The 19823-nt window shown below is 58.8% G+C and overlaps 1 protein-coding gene across 8 annotated transcripts in view; it reads left to right on the top strand.

Moving 5' to 3' along the window:
- The window catches only part of CASZ1 (castor zinc finger 1), a 140071-nt gene that overhangs the window by 99006 nt on the left and 21242 nt on the right, over positions 1 to 19823 (top strand). For all 8 annotated transcript variants that reach the window (XM_079142551.1, XM_079142547.1, XM_079142549.1 and 5 more), the window contains one exon: positions 17013 to 17498. In XM_079142551.1, coding sequence (XP_078998677.1) covers positions 17057 to 17498 — 442 coding nt within the window. In that variant the 5' untranslated portion in view covers positions 17013 to 17056. The remainder of the gene's footprint in view (positions 1 to 17012; positions 17499 to 19823) is intronic.

Below are 19823 nucleotides of genomic sequence, written 5' to 3'. Positions count from 1 at the left end.
ACCTCCCTGGCCTTCCCCGTAATGTGGTGGTTGATGCAGATGCAGGTGTGTGGGGAGCTTTCTGCAGCACAGCTGCCTTTCCTTAACCCTCCATTCTGCTGTCTGCAGCGAGTGGGACACATGGACAGCCCTTGGGAGAGGCGGAAGTGAGCAGGCTGGACACAGGGCTCTTCAGGAAGTGGTCAACCTGTGGTGTCCTCAGAGACGATCCCTGAGTGCACTTTGTGTGATACATTTCTGTGAAAGTGGAGATGTGCAGGGAAGCTAGGTGGGGACAGTTCCCCTGGTTCACTGGGAGACCACTTCAGCTCAGCTCAGGAGCATAGATCCCCACTGACCGCCCTGCCACCAGAAGCTACAGGACTACCTTGGGAGCCACACAGGACAACCTTGCTTTGCAGACAGCTAGCCCCAAGTGGGACCTTAGCCCGAGGGCCTTCCTGAGTTTGCCCTGGTCTTTGCTCGAATGAGTCTTGGAGAGGATCGGACTCCTTCCCCAGAGTGGACCGCACTGATCTCTGAGGTGGGGAGTAGCCCGTTCTCATGCAGAGGCAGGTGCTGCCTGAGCGGCCTGTCTCCCTTCCACTCCACACCTACCCCCAACCCAGAGGAAGGAGTTGTGGAGCAGTAGGGCTGAGAATTCCTACTCTAAACAAGCCGGGAAGCGTGCTCAGGGAGGGAGCCACGCCAGAGCCACAGATGGTGCGATCGGATTGTGGGGGGAGGAGTGCGGCTTTGAACGGTAGAGGTTGTGTGGCAGTGGCTGTTGAAGCAGACAGACTGGTGAATCTGGCTGCAGGGATCTGAGCGATCCCTTCTTTATTTCTGTTCTTACCCTCAGGCTTGGGAAGTGGGTGTGATGGGCAGGAGATGGGCAGTAGACTGGGAACTCGCACCTCTGCCAGGCCAAGCACCCCATCTCAGGTCAGCCAGGTCACCGTCCACACCAAGCAGGCCCCTCCCTGCCCTGCCTGATAGGAAGGGTGCCTTCGGGGCTCCTCAGGAGACCTTCAGGTGGAGCAGAAGGCAGCTCCTCCCTCAGGAGCTCTCGGCAGGTCCAAGAGCCCAGAGAAAGAGCCGGGGATGTTTTCTGTGCCCGGGTCCCTTGGGGGCCCAGGGGCAGATTGAGACAGGCTCCTTGCAGGGAAGGTGTTAACAAACAGCAGGTGATTAAACATGACAAGCGGTGACATTTCTGTTCAGGGTTCTCAGTCCCGGCAAAGCCAAGAATGAAGCTATAAACCCTGACATTTTGTGTTATGCACTGAGAGGTTTTTAATAGACCTCGTTCCCTCTTCCCCAGTCACCCTCTCCCTCCTTCAGCTCCCTCACTGCACCCACTGCCCCAGTAGCCCGTGCCGCCCTGTCCACCTGGCCTCCAGGGCCTTTCCTGGGCCCTCCCATTTTCTCCTCTAGTCCTCAGCTCCCTTTGCACCTGTGCCTGGTGGGCACTGCCCTCTGCCCCTCCCTCTTCTTTCATCCTTCCTGTGGCCCCTTCTGTCTCCCCCTCGCCTCCCCTCCCTTCATCCTTCACTCTCTCACCTCCTTTTTTTGGGTCCTGATCTCACAGCCTCTCCCTTAGCTGCGGCTGTCCCAGTTGTCTGGGACAGCAGGTGGCTGTCCTTGTGCCCTCTTTGTGCTCATAAGGTTTCCAGACAGACTTGACAGGGGGTGTAGGGAGACTATGGGGCTTGGTATTGGATTTTCCCCTTCTTTTTTTCAATCCCCTTTTCTCCTTTTTGGGACAAGGACAGGAGGTGGGGGAGAGAATTGCACTTCACAGCAAACAGTTGCTGGATTTATTCAGAAAGGGACTGGCTGCAACAGTTGTCCCTCTCACAGAGCAATGTCAGAACAACTGGGGCCTCCTTTGTTCTCTGGAAAGAGGCCTGTGAAGGGCATTTGGAGGTGAGCCTGGGCTGAAGAGGGCAGGAGACCTATGGGGGTGGTTCAGCTTCGTGGCGCCCAGGAGCCTCCGTCCTGGCAGAGGGAAGAGGTTCCTAGAGCGCTGCGGGTTTGGATGCAGAAGTCAGGCCACACCCTGGGTCCCCTCTCTGCCCTTATGAACTTGAGAAGCACTTGGTTTTCTGTATTCGTTCAGTAAATATTTACTGGGCCAGACGCTGTGCCGAGCCGTGGTCCCGTCCACAGATCCAGCATGTAGCAAGGCAGAGGGTGATGAAGCCGGCCATGGCAGACCTACAGCCGGAGGAAGGAGGGGCGATCCACAGGGCTTCTCAGCAGAAGTGACATTGCAGCTGGGACCCCTGAAGGATGCCCAGAGATGAGTGGCAGGGTGCTGAAGGTCTGGGGGTGGAAGCCGCCGCTGCCCCTCAGGTGCCACCTGACATGGAATAGACTCAGGGCTCTGCTACCCCACAGTGGGTGTGTGCCCTTTGATCTCTGGGTAACTGACCCCGAATTTGCTCTCCACCTACCCTTTCACCAGGCACGTGGGGGTTGGGGTCAAGTGGGACTGAGACTCAGCCCTGCCCTCGTGGAAGGAGAATGCCCACGGACTGGAGCTGCCACAGCCTGTCCTCCCTCCTGGTCCCCCGGCTGATGACTCACTGACAGGGGCGACAGAGTACAGGCCTGCATGGAGGCCACGGAGGAGGAACAGGAGCAGGAGAGCGGGCTGCGCTCACATCACCTCCCTTTCTGCTCTCAGGGGAACGTGAGTCGCTGGGGCTGAGTGTCATTCTTCTTAGACTCTGAGCTCCCTGAGACCTAGGCCTGCAGGGGCAGTGCCACTAGGCACTCAGGATGTAGTGGAGAAACTCCACCAAGCCGGGAGAAGGGTTGAGTTAACCTCTGAGAAAGGACCATGAGGAGCCTGCAGCCTGACCCATGGGCCTCTGGTGGCCAGGAAGGAAGGCCAGAGGCCCACGTTCAGCTCCTCATCTACCCCCAGCTATGGAGCAGCTGCAGGGCTGCTGCCTGGCGGTCTCCCTGAGCCTTTAGGACCTCCTCCCTATCTTGCTTAGCCTGCCCGGGTCAGGCCCAGCACACCCTACCTCCACACTGGTCCCTGAGGAGGACCAGCTTGGCTACTAGATCAGGAGTAGCATAAAGGGCCCAGGGCCATGACTTCTCCCCATCCCACCCCAGCCCTACCTTTCTACCCTTTTGACCTGGGTCCCTCAATGCCACTCCTTGTCACCCACTTCCCAGAGTCTAACAGGACCTCCTGAAGGGCTGAGAGACTCAGCCTTCCTCCCTCACTTGGCAGCTGGACTGTGGGTGGGGGTGAAGGGAGGGGAAGGGAGTCCCAGAGCCAGGACTTGGCCTACTGCCCCTGTAGATCCGGAGCCAGGTTTTACTGTAATCCCTACATCCTGTTGCAGATCCTTAATCAGCTGGAGCCCAGGTTGGGCTGGACCCTGTGGTGACACTCAGGGCTGTAGTGTGGAAAACCTGAAGTGGAGCTTCCAGAGTTGGGGTTGGCTGTGAGGACAAGGAGGGTAGAGGGGAGCAGAATGGAGCCAGTTCGGGCACAGGATATGGACAGAGCCCAGACCCGCTGCCCACGCAGCCCAGGCTGGGTGGAGGAGCAGTTGTTGCAGACTGGGAGCCAGGCTACAGTGGGGCGTGCGGGGACCCCAAGAGGATGCCAGGGTGTGTGGGACTGCCTCATCTCTCCAGCTGACCTGCGAGTTGCTCGAACAGTGGCTCCAGCCAGACACCTGGGTGACACTGGTTCCAGGGTCTCTATCTACAGTGCCAAGATCTAGGGCTAGGAGTACCTATCCTGCTGGAGCCCTGCTTCCTGAGTAGGGGAGGGCCCAAAAGACCATCTGCCCTGGGTTTGGGCAGCCAGGGCTTGGGGCTCTGTCCACGAGGCACCAGCGTCCCTTAGCACAGAAGGGCTACCCCCGGATCGCCATCCCTTTCGCCACAAGCAACTGGCCTGGTCCAGAGCTCCACATCCACTCTAGCCCCTTAGTTCAGACCAAGCCTGAAGTCCCTGTGTGAATCCTAGGAGGGAGTTAGGGGATAGAGGGAGTAGACCCCACCTGGACCCCAACTCCTCTCAGCCCCAGGTGCAGTGGCAGAGGAGAGCGAGGGAGAATGCATAGGCCAGAGAGCCAGCGTGGAAGCCAGGAGTGGGCTGGCTGGCAGCGGGTGGGCAGACGGGCGTCTGTCCTGCCAGGGGCCCAGGCTGGCTCTGCAGACAGCCTCTTTTCTATATGGAAATGAAGAATTTAGGCTAATGGAGCTCAACCATCTCTAATTTTGCGATGGCAGGAGGATTTTGATTGAAAGTAATTAAGCAAGCTAGCTGTAAAATTAATTAAAGCAAAAGGGGGGGATTTTTTATTGGATTGGATAGCGATATAGCGTCTGTCAGGCGGGGGACGGATGGGGGTGACCTGAATCCTCTGCCCTCCCCCCTCCCACTCGGGACGTTTATGTCACTTTAATCTCCTTACAGCGGCTGCTGTGCATTTGTTTGAAATAATCAAGGAAATATGGTCAGAAATTGTCAGCTTTCAGATCTAATTTACCTGACGGCCCCTGCGCGAGCCGGCGCGGCCTGGGGAGTGAGCGTGCGTGAGCGGGTGGGGGAGCCGAGTGGGCTCGGTGCACGCTGGTTCTGCAGCCACGGCCAGCCCAGGCTCCCTCCGAAGGAAGGTGCTGCCCAGCCTGTGGACACCTCCCTGGACTTTGCCCCTTTCTGGAACAGACTCCCACCCCCACCCACCTGCTGCCTCTTCCTCACACTGTAACCAGCTTTAGGGTTTAGGGAATATAGGATTAGGGAGGTGATTGTAATTCCTTATTCCAGATGGCTGGCAACTGCTAAACCCCTCCACCAGGGCCACAGTTTTAAAAATACTCCTAAATTAGTCCCCTCATGTCCTCATCATTGGCCTCAGCAAGGGGATTGAGGAGATGGGCTAGAGGGAGGGCGGGGTGACATGTCATCCACAGGGCCCTCTGCCACATGCCTGCTCTCCTGGGCTGTGCTTGCTTCCTGGGCCTCTCTGCCCAGGGCCCTTCCCTGAGTCCTAGGAGTCCTAGGGTGGTGCTTGCCCTGCTTCCTCTTTGCAGCACACTCAAAGTCTGGGGTCGCAGTTCCTGCAAAAGAAAGGCCACCTCCCAGTGCCACAAGGGCCTACCCATTTCCAGTGGGTAAACCAGGCCACAGAGCCACTTTCCTTGGGGCACCTATCTTCTAGTCCCTGCACCCAGAAGTTCTGGTTCAGAGCTCTTGGAGTCCCTGCCCAAGTGGGCCAGCATGCGGTTGCAGCCTGCTTACCAGGGAACCCTTGAGGTGTTTGGGGTCCCAGGGTCCTGGAGCAGGCAGTCTCCACGGCTGCAGAAAGTTCCCCGTTAGATGGAACTGTGTAGTAGTCTGATCTGCTGGGCATGAGGGCTCTGGGTGGGAATTGGGTCCCTGCATGTGTCTAATGCTAGCCAGTGAGTGACCCCAGCCTTCACCAGACCCTGAAGGTCTGCGCAGGTCTGGGACAGCCTCTGCCCTGGTAGCTGTTCCCTTATGCAGTCAGTTCACGGGACCTAAGTGCAGGCTGCCCTTGGGGCCTGCATATACCCCTGGGGCATGAGAGAAGGTTGGGGATTCTAGAAACAGAAGATGAGGACAAACAGCAGCTTCCCATTCGCCCACCGTAGAGCATACTGGCTAGAGTCCTCTGTCCCCACCTGCCCTCCTCGGGGCCACCCACATACCCCCTGTCGCCTTCTCCCCCAGCCCTTCCCTTGCCCTTGAGGGAACCTCCCTGTCCCCGGCCCCACTGTGGGCAGGGCAACTCAGGCCGCCTCCTCTGGCAGCAGTGTCCTTCCTTCAGCCTCACCCCCAGCACAGCAGCTGGAGGCGGGGAGGCAACGCCTGAGTGCTCCTTGGGCTCTCTCTGCCTCAACCTCCTCTCCCTAACCACGAGTCACTCACTGTTGGGGGTAGGGGATGCAGCCCCAAAGAACTCAGGAAAGAGGGAGGAAAGTTCCATGCACACAAGGCCAGGGGGCACTGAGGTCTGTGGGGCCCCCACAGGTGCCGTGGCCAGAGGCAGCAGCATGGGGACCCCAGGGACTCAGTCAGAGGCAGTCTCTGCCTTTTGTGCCTACCAGCTACCCAGGACCCAGATCCCAGGAGACAGGTTGGAGGCAGTATGGTCCCAGCCCAGTCTCTCACCTCCACATGTGGCTCACAGCTGCTTGGCCTGTGCTGCTGGGACACAGAGGGACCAGCTGGGTGGCCTGCACCAGGGCCAGGAACTTGTTTCCGGTTTGCTCCTGGTCTGGGGCTGCACATGGTAGGTGCTGAGCTAGAGGGACGCTTCTGCGGAAAGGACCTTGAGGCAGGTGGGCACCAGGGAGATGGGAAGCCCAAGGGGAGGGGGCCTCCTTGTGTTCTCATGGTGTCTGGAGGCCACCCTTTGCCCCAGTGGGAAGAGCATGAGGTGGGAATGCTCTACTGAAATCCACTTCTTGGAAACAGCCCACATGGTGAGGAGAGAACTTTGATTTTGCAGTGGCTTCTTGGAGAGGAGCAACAGGGGTGGGCAGTGACAGGCAAGACTAGCCACAGACCCTGGGGGTGTGAGTCAGAGGACAGCCCTGGGAGGGCACATGCCCTTCCTCACTGGGGCCTACCACAGTGGGAGCCCCAGGGGTTTGGGAGAGGGTAACTTGGGAGCCTAAAGGTCAAAGTTCAGCTCAGCAGTGCCTTTCTGTCCTCTGGCTGGCATGAGGTGGTTTCCACCCCTGAAGATAACACATGGTGGCCTCCCATCTGTCCCTTGTTCCCTGGCTCCCAAAGCTTTGAGGAAAAAACATGCTGGCCTCCTTTCCTGGGCCCTCTCCCTGGCTGACTTGTCTGCCTTCCCCCGGAGCCAGGGCTCTGGGCATCTGGAGTGGAACATGGGGAAAAAAGGCAAGGCTAAGGACATCCCGCCTGGCCCTGCCAGCCCCAGGCCCAGCTTCCTCCAAAGCTTGGGAGCTGAGGACTCCCCCGGAGGGTCCACCTGGCCTGTCTAAAGGTTCTTCCTCCCTTTAGTGGGCCTGAGAGACTGACTGGTCTCCTCTCTCAGGGCAGGGAGGAAGGCCTTCCCCTGCGTCCTTGTTCATGCTTCACAAAGACCAGTGACTTCAGGAGAGTTCTCAGTGTGCCCTGGCTGCAGGAGTTGGGGAGGGGAGGCACCTGCCGCACTGGAAGAGTCAGCTGCAGGGTCTTCTAATGACAGTGTGAGCAGGAGAAAAGCTCTGACATAGCCAGAGGCCTGATGCCTCCTGAGTTGGCTGGGTGTGACTAAAGCCCTGGGCTCCTGGAAGTGCCTGGGACCAGGCTGGTCTTGGTCCAGCCTCACAGCCTCACGAAGCCTCCCCACCAAGCCTGGTGGATTCCCTGCTCTGTGACTTCCCTGCCCACCCTGTGCCCACCTGCTACCCCAGACCCTTCATTGCTTCCCTCCAGTTGGGCCTCCATTTCTCATCCTTTGGGTCTCAAGTTTCACTGCCCCAACCCTGGCCCGTCCTCCGTCCCCCCTGGCTTCACAGTCACATTTTGCTGCCAGCGCAGGGCACTGAAAAACTGCTGGCACTGCCAAAAACCCTGTGTGCGCTATGACTCCCCAAACATCCCTTTATTTTTATTGTTCTGTTAATTACTGTTTAAACTTTAATAAGTCACTTCGTCAGGAGGGGGGACCTGCCGTGAGCTTTTCTGTGCAAACACGGGCCGGGAGTGACTCGGGTGTAATATAACCCTTTATGCGATGTGGGAATGTTTAGATTGTAACAGAAACTTGTTATTTTAATGACAGTTGGGGGGATCTGAGCGTGGTGAAGGAGGAGGGGTGGCGCTCCCCGTCAGCCCCTTGGAGGGCGTGGGGTGGCCTGGCCTTGCCAGGGTTGCTCCCTGCCACAGCAGAGGGCCCAGCTAGCCTCGCGCCTTCCTGGGTTACCCATTCGGCTCTGCAGGCAGACTAGAATAGAGTGGGACCTTCTGAGGGAGGCCCAGGGGTTCCTGGCAGGAGGGTCCAGGCTGGGCAGCCTGGGCCAGTGAGGGTCTGGGGAGAAATTGGGCTTTCAGGGATGGGGAAGCAGGAAGCCCAGCAGTTCTCCAGGCCCTGGGCAGAAGCAGGCGGAGCTGCTGCGACAGGCTGGACTCCACGCCCAGCCATTCCTGAAGTTACCAAGGAGGGGACTCTGCCCGCAGATAGTGGCAGGTGCCCTGCGCTCTGCAGCTCTGTGCCAGACCTGTCACCGTAGGATCCCTTCTGCACACTGTTGCGGTTGAGACACTGAGGTCCAGGGCAGAGAAACTTGCTTAAAGTGGCAAGCTTTAAGAGGGGGCCAAGTGTCAGGTATTGGTTTGTTTTATTTGGAAGCCGCCAAAGCCCAGGTGCCCAAGTGTGGTCTCACTATCCCACAGTGGCAGGGCGTGGACAGACATGGGTCCTCATCAGCCACGAAGGGGCTTGGGCAAGGCTTACCCTCCATTCTCCCGTCACCCCTCAGGAGGAGGAAATGCGAGATGAGGTCGGGTGCCCCAACCAAGTGCCCCAGTCTGTACTCTTTCCCTCTCCCAGGAAACTGGAGCTTGGGCCCAGGGCAGGGTGATGGCAGGGGACACCCTGATTCTCCTCCCAGAGGCACTTCTGCCCCAGATGTGCTTCCAGAGCAGACACCTGAGAGGGGCCTCTTGCCCCCGCCTCTGTGGGGCTCACGCAGGACCACAGGTCACCTCAGGGTCTGTTTCCCCACTTTGCCTTCATTTGGTCTGTCTGTCCCATAGCCAAGCTTCTGCTCTATTCCAGGCACTGTGATTGTGGGAAAGGAGCCTTGTGCTAACCCTAACCCTGTGCCCCACTAGTGTTAGTGAAGGGGTCCCAGGGAAGGGCAAGACTGAGGGGGCCCTGCCTCTGTCCAGGGCTTGCCTGGTCCCGGCTAGCCAGAGAGGAAGACCCTTGCACTCTGGCTCTCTTGCCCCATTCCGTCTGCCTCCCCCTGAGGGCACCACATGGGGGCTGGCACTGCCCTGCCCCCACACCTCCTCTGGGCAGGACCAGAGGTTCAGGGCCCAGTGCCCTGGAGCTGGAGGGGAGCCCCCAGATGGTGGCGGCAGCTAGGGCCACGAATCGCTGAGGTTTCCCTTTTCCGAGCAGCGCGTTTCTCTAAATTGTCTTTGACTGCGTGCATGGGTAATGAAAGTTTATGCCCTTGTTAGAAGGACAGGCGGCCAGTTCCAGTTAGAACTGGGGCTGTCTCCCTGCCAGCCCAGCAGCCCCCTCCCCAGCAGGAGAGAGCAGGAGCGCAGGGCGCGTGTGCGTGTGCGCGCGTGTGTGTGTGTGTGTGCGTGTGCATGCACGCGTACCCCTCCCCGGAGAATAAGAAGCCTGTTAGGGGAAGGGAAGGGAGAGGGGACAGAAAAAAAGAAAAAAATTTCCATATTTGTGTAAGTTGCTTTAAAAGCATTTTATCATGTCATAAAAAAGGGAAAGTACTCTCAGAAATTGATCCTCTCCGCCAGCCCATTGGACAGAAGGACGTTGGGATGTTAATGGCCATCCTGCTCCAGGGTGGCTTATTAAAAAATTTATACATAAATGCTTAAAATTGCATAAATTATTTAAAAAAAACCAACAAAGTAAGCAATTTGAATTCCCTCTTTTCCTCCCCTTCACTCGGTCCCCCCTTTTCCAGCCCCTCCTCAGGGCCCTCCTGGTCCCTGGGCTCTGGTCCCTTCCTTGGGGCGTTCCCCCTCTTTTCTCCACTTCCCGCTTCACCCCCAACGCCCGCCGTCTGCCCTGCCCTCCTCCGGGGTTTCCCTGCCTCACCCACAAATTAATGAAACAGCCAGCCCACCACCAAACACTCACGCACACGCGCTAATAAAAACACCACTAATAATGCCCCAAATCGCGAAATTAAATATTAAGGCCAAAGGAGGCGGACGTGGAGCGGAGCTGCCGCCACCGTAGCCGAAGTTGGAGCTGATGAGTGTGTCTCTCGCAGGCGTGGAATGTCACCCACACATCCTGGAGACTGGAGTGGGGAGTTTTATGATGGTTTTTCATTGATTTGTTTCCCCAGCGCAGCTGCCGACCTCTATTGAGGGACAAACATAATCAGCACTGACGCAAATTAGATGGTTATTCGTTTTGAAAATTGACAGAAAAACAATAAAAAAGATGAAATGCTCCCAAATCAATAGATATAATGAAATTCAAATAATCCGAGAGATGAGGTCTCCATGGCAACTGATAATGTGGAAAAGAAAACAATTTAATAAAGGACAGACACACTTTGAAAACAGATTGGGCCCGGGGAGGGGGGCGGGCTGGCGGGCGGAGGGCTGGAGCGCGGGCTGGCGAGTGAAGGATCACTGTCCGTCCCAAGGACACCCGCCATAATTAAGCGAGGCTTTCGGCCCCAGAAAGTGCAGATTCAGGTTTTAATACACAAAATTATTTCAGGAGCAGTGAATCGGAAAGTCGTTTGTAATGACCTTCCTGAGAGGCCCGGGCGCGGGGCATGTTGGAGGCTGGGCGGCCGGGCCGGCTGAGTTATGGCATATTTGTGTTTTTATAGTGCGGAGGGGAGGGGGTGGCAGGGGGAGGGGGGGAGAAGGTTAAACAGTATTTACAGCTCAGTTGTTTTCAGAGAGGAAAGAGAAATAGAGTTCATGGGGAGATGCAGCGGGCAGGCAGGGGGGTGAGCCAGGAGGCCTCTGGGCAGGTCTCCCACCTCGGGCTGCCTCACCTACGTCCGCCTCCAGTCCAGAGATGCCGGGGCCCCTTCCCCTGCTCCAGTGCCTGGTGTGGCTCAGCCAGTGCAGCCTTCTAGGTCTGGGGCCTCTCCAGAGACCGGGTGGGAGCAGAAGTCCAGGCGGCCTGGATGCCCAACTGCACCTACTCAACGAAAAGGCGGGGCATCTCTGCAGCTGCCACGAAAAGTGGCCCTGCCCATCACCCTCGCCCGTACCTCCATTTCTCTGCGTGGCAGTTGGTCACCTGTCCAGATGGTGCTGCCCTTCTGGGTGCAGCAGGTAAGGGCCCAGACAAGCACGTGAGGACGGCATGCCCCACTGCAGTGGCCTGCAGCTCCCCGCCTGCTTTTCTTCGACCCTCCCTCCATGCTAAGTGCCCACCTTGGGCATGTGAAAGGAGGAAGTGGGGTCCCATTGAGCTGGTAGAGGCTTCCCCCCAGCCCCGCAGAGCCCCTCACCTGGAGCCAGCAGCCCAGCACTGGTGGCCAGGCCCAGGGAGCCCTGAGTTCCCGAGCATCCCCCTCAGGCTCCATCTCCCTCCAGCTGCAAGAGCGTGCTTGTGTTTCGTCACTGTGACCACACAGAGCATTTCCAGTTTGCCGGCTGCTTATACAGATACAGAGATTCCTGAGTGCGTGTGCGCACAGAGGTGTGTACACTGCGTGCGTGCGTTTGGTGTGTGTGTGTGTGTGTGTGTGTGTGTGTGTGTGTGTGTGTGTGTTTTAAATCTCCCCTGGGTGGTAACTCTCTTTTTTTCTCCCCTTCCTGTTTGACTGTGACCTGGGGGAGATTGATAGCCAGCCTGTGTGGTGGATGCTAACAGTTCCCCTGATTTATAGAGTTACTTACGCTAAGTGAGGCCACTTAGACGCGTCTGGATAGTAAACCTTTTAACTGGACTAAAAAATCATAATAAATAAATAAACAAAGGGGGGCAAGCTAGGGCCCAGCGGCCAAGCCCCGCCTGCTCCCCAGCTTGGAGCCCTTGAGGACCAGGGACCTGCCTGAGAACCCCAGGGGAACAGTGGCCATTACTCCCTTTAGCAAAAACCCAAAGGCCCTTCTGTTCCGAGCTGGAAATGTGATCAGGAAGGTCCCCTCTCCCAGGGGGCCTCCCAGGGGACAGGTCCTGGTGGGATGTGAGGGGAGGGGACTGCTCAGCTGGAGACGGCTCTGAAGGGGAGGCACTGACCCAGCAACCTTCCTTTCTGCTCTTGTGGCGCCCGTGCTCCTTGTCAGGGAGATGGCTCTGGTGATGACTTTCGAACGTCGTTGCCTTGTCTGAACTGCACAGTCCCTGATGTAGGAACCAGGGTGATGTAGGACCCTGGGCTGCCTGTCTTGCTCACATTGTCGCCTCAGAATTCAGCCCAGGGCCTGGATGGAGGAAGGGGCCCAGTGTGTGTTACTGAACAGGGGCGTGGGGTCGGTCTGTGAGGTTCCAATCCTCAAGGGCAGCAGGGTGGAAACTCCCTGAGACGCCCTGAGGCACCCTGAGTCTCCGGGACAGCCAGTTGGAAGACCTGGGAGGCATGTGGGGGGCTTAAAACGGTGACCCTGGATGCCTGAGCTTGGTGGGAGCCGGCCTCCAGCACTGACTGGCTAATGGTGGGCAGCCTTTGCTGCCTCATCTGGAAATAGGGACAGGACAGTCGGCCTGTAGGAATGCTGGGGGATCACCAGGGTGACTAGGTGCCGAGCATACTTTCTGGCACAGACAAGGTGCTCAGGAGGCACCAGGTGCCCTGTGGCTGTAGAAGCCATGGGCGAGGGCAGCCACCAGTGTCCGGGCAGTATCCATGGCCCCCAGAGCTGCCTGGCAGATGACAGGCAGAGCCTGGTGCACCCCCACCCAGGGGATCGGCTCCTGGCCCCTGCCTCCCTTCCTCCTGATATACAGCGGGCATTAGGCTGCCCAAAGGGGATCCTGCATCCTTAGGAAGAAATATGTCCTCATTTTTCTTAAACACCGTTTCCACTGAGTGAAATGTTTAGAAGGGACGCACAGGGAGAACTTTATTTCCTACCAGGGAGTTCAGAGCCACCAAGCAGAGCCCATAAAGCACCCGGAGCCTGGTAGCTGACAGGCAGCCCAGCCCCGAAACACATTACTCACGGTGGGGAGGGGCTGCCAGGACTGCCCAGACCCCTGGGACTGCCCCCGCCCTGGAAGGACCAGCAACTCCAAGGCCCAAGGCCGTGAGCAGTGGGTGCCAAGACTCTTCTTCCCTTGAGCCCAGACTGCCTGCAGGTGAGGGCCTGGCCTGACCAGGTGCTGAAGAAGTAGTCCTTCCAGCTTCCCACAGCCCTTTACCTCCCAGGTCAGGGAGACGTGGGGACAAGGGGCCCAGGTGCAGCTACAGGCACCCCCTTTTTTCACCCAGAACTGGCAGGAGCCTGGCCTTCCCCAGCCTGTGGAGGGAGTGATGAGATTCGTGCCATAACGGGCCCCTTTTCCCAAGGCCCTCCCTTCATTCGATTTCTGAAGCTGGCTGATTTGAATATTTATAAATATCAGTAAATTATTTATTGTAGCAATCTGCTGCACCATTTTACCCATCGCAGTTAACACTTTAGGGGGCTCTGTGTTATGGGAACAGGAAGTGGGGGTGTGGAGGAGATGGGGCAAGGGAGGAAAGGAGCCCCCGCAGGGAGGCCTGGGACCTCCCAGAGCTTGCCCAGGAGCCTTCATGGGGATGTCGCCAAGCCCCAGGGTTGGTGAGCGCTCCGCAAGTTGAGCTCGGCCCAGGTATCTATAGCTCCAGGATTAGCTTCTTCCTCTGTCAAATGGGTTGGCACAGGGCTCAGCTTTGGTGAGATTGTGCTGCAAAGATGGACAGCCAGCTTTTGCCTCTCTCTCCTCCACCTTAGTCGGGTCTGCTCAGCTCAGAGACTGCGGGTGGGGGCTTGTTGAGTTTGGAGGCCTGGTAGGAAAGCTGAGGGGCTGTTCGCTGGAGCCAGGGAGAGAGCTGCATGGAAGGCCCTGGGCCTCCTGCCTCTCCTCTCCCTCCTGCCTCTTCTGGGCCAGGTATCTTCTGGTCTTGGAATCTTGGGCCAGACGTGGCACTACATCTGCCTGTCGTCCCCTCCTGGGCTCGGCTGTCTTCCCAGATCCTTGCTTGCCAGGTCCTGTGGTTGGCCCAGGCAGGCACCTTCCCACCTTGGAGCCTGCAGCCCTTCCCTGGGAGACAGCTTGCCGGGGCCCACAGCTCTCAGGGACAGAGCCAGTCACGTGCTCCTGCCTCTGACCCAGGGACCTGGCTATAACCTGTGCTGTGCCTCCCGGGGTTCAGAGCCACTAGGGCCAGGAGCAGAGTAGGCGCTCTGCTGGGCCCACCTCAGCTGCCCCTCCTGCCCCACCCCGCCCCTGAGTCTGCCTGTCCCTGGGTGAGCAGAACGGGAGTCCCCTTGCCTTCCCACCCTCCTGCCCAAGCCTGCCTCCTGGGCAGTATTGTTCCCAGAGGAAGTGTCCAGTGTAAATAGAGCAGCGGGCAGGCTGGTGGCGGGAAGGAGATGAAAGGGGCAGTGACAGGGCCGGGGACGGATGGCTTCCTTCCATTGAGACCTGGCCACGGCGTTTATGTTTTAGGGAAGAAAGTCAGAGGAATGTTTACATGGACAGGAGTCTGGGGTCAGACCACGGGGGTGGGTAGTCTGCAGGTCCCAGGGCCTTTGATGAAGGGGCCAGCAGCAAGGCCCCACAGGGTGGGCCAGAAGGCTCAGGGCAGCAGCTTAGCCCTCACTTCTTACATGCCCCCTTCCCACCACCCTGCCTCCCACACGTTGGCACTGACAACCATCAGTCCTGCCTCTGCCTCCTGCCCGTGTCTCAGGCCCAGGTGCCTCTTCCACCTCCACCCTTGGGACCAGAGTCAGAGGGAGGGCAACATCTGGAAGGCAGGTGGGCTGGGTCAGAGCAGCATCTGGAGGGCAGGTGTAGGGGGAGTCGGCAGGAGCAAAGGGGCCTGGGGGATGGGAGTGGGCCCGGTGCACAGCTGCATCCCAGCTGGTGGGGGCCCAGGCTGGGACTGAAGGGGCACAAGGCTGAGATCAGGAGAAGGTGGGCTGGGCTGGATGGGCCGAGGTTCAGGGAGGCTCCAGGATGGGTGGGAGCCCTGGGAGGGGGTATCACCCGCAGCAAGTGCAGCCTGGGAGCTTCTGCTTCCCTCTTCCTTGGGATAAATATTTATAGATCATTTGCCGTCTGCCATACACACTTGGCTGCTTACCTCTTGGTAAAAATAGAGCAGGCTCCTACTCGCGCTCCTCTCTTCCCCGTCCAGGGCAAGGGACAAAGAGGACCAGGTGAGGCTGCTCCCCCTTAGGCCTGTTGGAGGAAATGTGGTGTCACAGACACTGCTGGCCTGCCCAGTGGTTGAGCTGGCTGGGCAGTGATTCGGGGCCCTGTAGCTGAGCTTTGAGAGGCACCTCATTCCAGTCTTAGAGCTGTGGGCCAATGTGAGTTTGTGGGCATCTGGCTTGGGCCAGGTCCAAGGCCCTGTAGCCAGAGCCACAGCACTGGGAGCTGGCCGGCAGACCTTTCTCTGGCAGTCCCCAAGCAAGGCCACGTGTACAGCCCCTGGTGATAAGGCAGGGATCTGCAGTCACAGGGCACGTGTACATCAAGGGACAGTTATTTGTGCATAGAAGTCGAGTCCACCTGTGGGGTGAGGCCCTTGAGCAGGCACAGGTGTGGCCTCTCAGTGGGCTCGTCAGGGTGTGGGTTTCATGGTGGGGTTTTTTTGTTTTTTTGTTTTTTTGTTTAACCAGGGATTTGTTGAACCCACTGGTGCTTAACCATTGAGCCACATTCCCAGCACCTTTTTTATATTTTATTTTATTTAGGGACAGGGTCTCGCTGAGTAGCTTGGGGCCTAAGTTGCTGAGGCTGACTTGGAACTCATGATCCTCCTGCCTCAGTCTCCCAAGCCGCTGGGATCACAGGCGTGTGCCTGCGCCGGCTCATGGTGTCTGAGCCATCGCAGCTCTCTGGACCAGGGACCCCACCCCAGCCTTCCAACCTGTATGGACGGGCCCGTTTCCCTGGCGAGGGCCTGGGGAAGCACTCTTTGATGGGGGCTTCCTTATGTACAAAGCAAGCATGAACTGAGACCCTCCCTGTGGCCCCTGCCATGTCCTTTGCTCCACCACGAGGTGTGGCACATGGCAGTTCACTGGAAGGAGGGACGGATTGATGTGTGGCGTCACTCCCTGCATACATCCAGCCTTGTAGGCCTTCCTGGCCACGTGCCCTCAGGACACTCGGTGCCCTGACAAGGCACAGTTAGGTCTCCACTGCTGTGTGCTGTCACGTCAGGAATTCAGCACTCTTAACTGTAGCCTCTGGGCTTTCCATGAGGGACCTACGCAATCCCAACTCGTCCCCAGCCGCGGCTCCACTGGGCTGGAAGTGCACTTCCCAGGACTCGCCAGGCCTTCCAGGATACAGAAGTTGGCCAAGGTGGAGGAGGAGGAGGGAGGCACTGGGAGGGAGGTCCCAGGAGGGGCTGTGAGGATCTCTGTGGAGCAGCAACAGGACATGACCAGAGGCCCAGTGAGGCTGGGAAGAAGGGCCAGGAAGACCCTCACAGGGGAGGTGACTGAGGAAAAACAGTGTCCCAAGTAGCTGAGAGCCAAGGAGGAGAGCTCTGTTGTCCTGTGGGCAGACACTGGAGGTGGTGGGGCCCAGCGACCTGGCCTGACAGAGGTGCTGCCAGGGGATGAGAGGCTCAGGTAGGGACGGTGCCAGCCAGGTGCTTACTGGGACAGCAGGGCAAGAGGTTGGCACAGGCTGGAAGCTGGTTGTCAGCTGACTTCTCCTCCGGGACCTGTGGTGAGGCAGAGCCAGGCCACCAGCAGTGCAGCACTGTCCCTTGCCACCTTCCCTCACCACTAGCCCCTCGACTGCCTGTGCTCAGTGTTCTGCATGCCACATGTCATAGCACCTCTCAGGACCTATTTAGGACCAAACAAGCCTAGAAAATTCTTCCAGGAACCAGGTGCTAGGAGTCAGACTTGTGTTTGAAGAGCCATTCGTTCATCTGTTCTGAACCACCTGCTACCTGCCAGGCACTGGGCAGGCTCTGAGGATGGAGTGACTGGCCAGCCCGGCCCTCAAGCTCCAATCTAGAGGGGAGATGAGCACCGCTAGGCCACCTCAGGGCAGTGTGATGGACCGGTGGTCTGGGGAGACTGGCCCATGGGGCTGTGGGGCTGCTCACGGGTGGCTGTGCTTGGCATGTGGAGCCCTCACCTCCGTGCCCCTCCATTTCTACAGCTGAAGGCACCCGGTGCACCGACCCACCTGCAGGCAAGCCAGCCATGGCGGCCAAGCGCAAAGGCGGCCTGAAGCTCAATGCCATCTGCGCCAAGCTGAGCCGCCAGGTGGTGGTGGAGAAGGGAGCAGAGGCTGGTTCTCAGGCGGAGGACACCTCACTGCGGCCCCGGGACAAAGAACGCAGTGGCCCTGAGTCTGGGGTGGCCCGGGCCCCACGCAGCGAAGAAGACAAGAGGCGTGCGGTGATTGAGAAGTGGGTCAACGGGGAGTATAGCGAGGAGCCAGCACTGGCACCGGTGTTGGGGCGGATCTCGCGCGAGGGCCTGGAGCTGCCTCCCGAGGGTGTCTACATGGTCCAGCCCCAGGGCTGCAGTGACGAGGAGGACCACGTGGAAGAGCCCTCCAAGGGCGGCAGTGGCCCGGAGAAGGACTCGGATGGGGCAGCCTCGAAGGACGACAGCAGCCCCAGCATCAAACAGGCTTCAGGTGGGTGTCTGGCCTTTGAGGGGAGGGTGGAGGCTGGGAAAGGGGTATCCCTGTGGGGAGGCCCAGCAGGGAAGGGCGCCTCCTCTTCACTCCTGCCCCACGCACAGCACCTCATCTGGTGAGGACTAGGGGTGGGGTAAAGGGACCCAGAAGGCAGCTTCCTAGGAGTGTGAGGGGGACAGGGGGAACTGCCCAGGACACAGTGGGTCCTTAAGAAACAATGGGTGGAGGATGAGTGGCCAGACACACAGGAGAGAGGTGTGGGCAGATGGTGGGTGAGCAGGCATGAGCCTGCTGGGAGGCCAGGGTCCCTGGCTGCCAGTGTGGGGCCAGTGGTTGGTGGTGGAGCAGCATCATGAACCCCGTGAGCTGGCCATCTCCAAGCACCGTTGCTCAGCAAGGCTTCTCTGAGGAGCCTAGAAAAGGTTCTGACCCCGCCCGTGCCACCCCAGCTTTTTCCTTCCCTGTGCCTCTCTCCCTGGCTCTCCTAGGCAGGACCTCAGGCCCACGGGGCTGGCCAGGCCCAGCCAGCAGATCCCCTTACACCCAGCCGCCCCAACATGGTCCTCTGGCTGACCTCTTCCCATGAGATGGCCAGCACCTGACTTCTCTAGTGTCTACTCGTCCTCAGGACTCAGAGCAGTCTCTAGCCCTTTCTGCTCAGGGGAGGGCCAACCTGGGGTTTCAGGCAGGAGAGGGGCCCCCGCTAGAACTGGAGCCCCCTGGGTCTGGCCTTTGCTCTAGCCCCCAGCCTCCTTCCCAGGTTGGTGCCTAGAACTGCACGCCTCCCCTGCTGCTCCCCTGTCCCCGTCCCCCTGCGGCGAGGGGCGCATCTCCTCCCTGTGCGGGGAGCCCTGCACAGCCACATAATTATGCATATAAGATATAAACAGAGCTGTTTAATTATCCTTCGCCACATCAGTGACAGAGTAATTAACAAACATTGCAAGATCAATGAGGAAAAGTGTGACCTTCAGTTTCCTCTGATAGGAAAAGCCCTTGCCGTTGCCAGACACAAGGTGATTGTGCTGGGCCTGAGGAGAGGAGAGGGACAGCAGCCTCTCCGACACCTTCCACACCCAGTTCTGCCATGGTGAGGGGTGAGGAGACCTCACCTCTTGCATCCTCCCCTCCCTGGGAGAAGAGCTGGAAAGGCAGGAGGCAGGACTTGGACTGCCTGGGCCTTGTGGCCTGAGTCCTTGTTCCCCCAGCCCCAAGTGGCAAGGGAGCCAGCCGAACCCTAGCTGCCTGCCATGGGCGTGGCTCCCCAAGCCACCCTCTGTGGGCCTGGGGGTCAGGAATGCAGGGCTCTGGAGTTGCCTCTGGGACCCTGCATGGCCCCCTCCCTGCTCCAAGTTGCCTGCCCTTCAGAGCCTTCTGTTTCCCTGCCATATATAGTGAGGGTTCAGCTGCCTCCAGCTATTTTTAGCCCCTTTCCCTGGTCCCTGAGCCACTGTATCCAGCAGCCAGAGCCCACTCCTCCCAGGCCGGGCCCTCAACCTGTGTGGCTGGTGTTCAGGATTGCGGCTGACCCACCTGCCCTGCCAGGAGAACAGCTGTCTGTTGGTTCTTGAGTCACTCTGCCCAGCCTGGGTGCTAGGGAGCTGTCTGTGACACCTAGTGGGCTGCCAGTCCCCCGAGAAGCTGAGAGCCCCCTCCTTCCTCATCCTGCTGGGTTTCTCTCCTGCCAGGCCCTGCTGGGCTCTGCTTCTTGGACCCCCCTCCTCCCCTTCCACTTGTGCTCCCGAGCATCTCAGACCTGGCAAGTTTGGGTGGGCTGGGGAGGAATCCCCTCTGGCATGCCTCTCCTTAGCTGTACTGTCAGACCCCGCAGTCTGGGGTCCTGCTGCTCTGAGTGTGCCCAGGTGGGCTGGCTCAGGCTGAGTAGCGAGCATGGTGTCCCCTGGACTGTGCATCTCTCTTGTCAGTATGTGCCCAGTCCTGACGAGGGCACAGCCTGCCATAGCGTATGGCGTGTGTTCAGCAGAGGAACGAGTATGCTCTCCTACGATGGAGACCGCACTCCGGCCGTGCCGAGAGGCTGTGTGTAGAAGGCACACAGGAGGGTCACATTGGCCTAAGACTCGTCCTCAGGACCTGGCTGTATCTACAGAGTTAGGGAAATCAGCCGGGAACGTGAGCGTGTGCGTCTGTGTGTGAGCACATGTATGGTGTGAGGGCGCTTGTGTGTTGTGAATAGGTGTGAGCGGGAGTGTGTGCGTCACTGTGGGGAGGCCGCTCCAGTGCAGTGTGCCTTGGGTGCAGACAGTAGGGAGGATGGATGCGCCCTGCTCAGGCCTGCTGCCCCTGGACCTGCGGGGTCAG

Source organism: Sciurus vulgaris (genome assembly GCF_902686455.1).
Source record: "Sciurus vulgaris genome assembly, chromosome: 1".
NCBI classification, from domain to species: domain Eukaryota; kingdom Metazoa; phylum Chordata; class Mammalia; order Rodentia; family Sciuridae; genus Sciurus; species Sciurus vulgaris.
The sequence above is the reverse complement of the archived record's forward strand: the minus strand, read 5'-3'. Positions and strand labels throughout refer to the sequence as shown.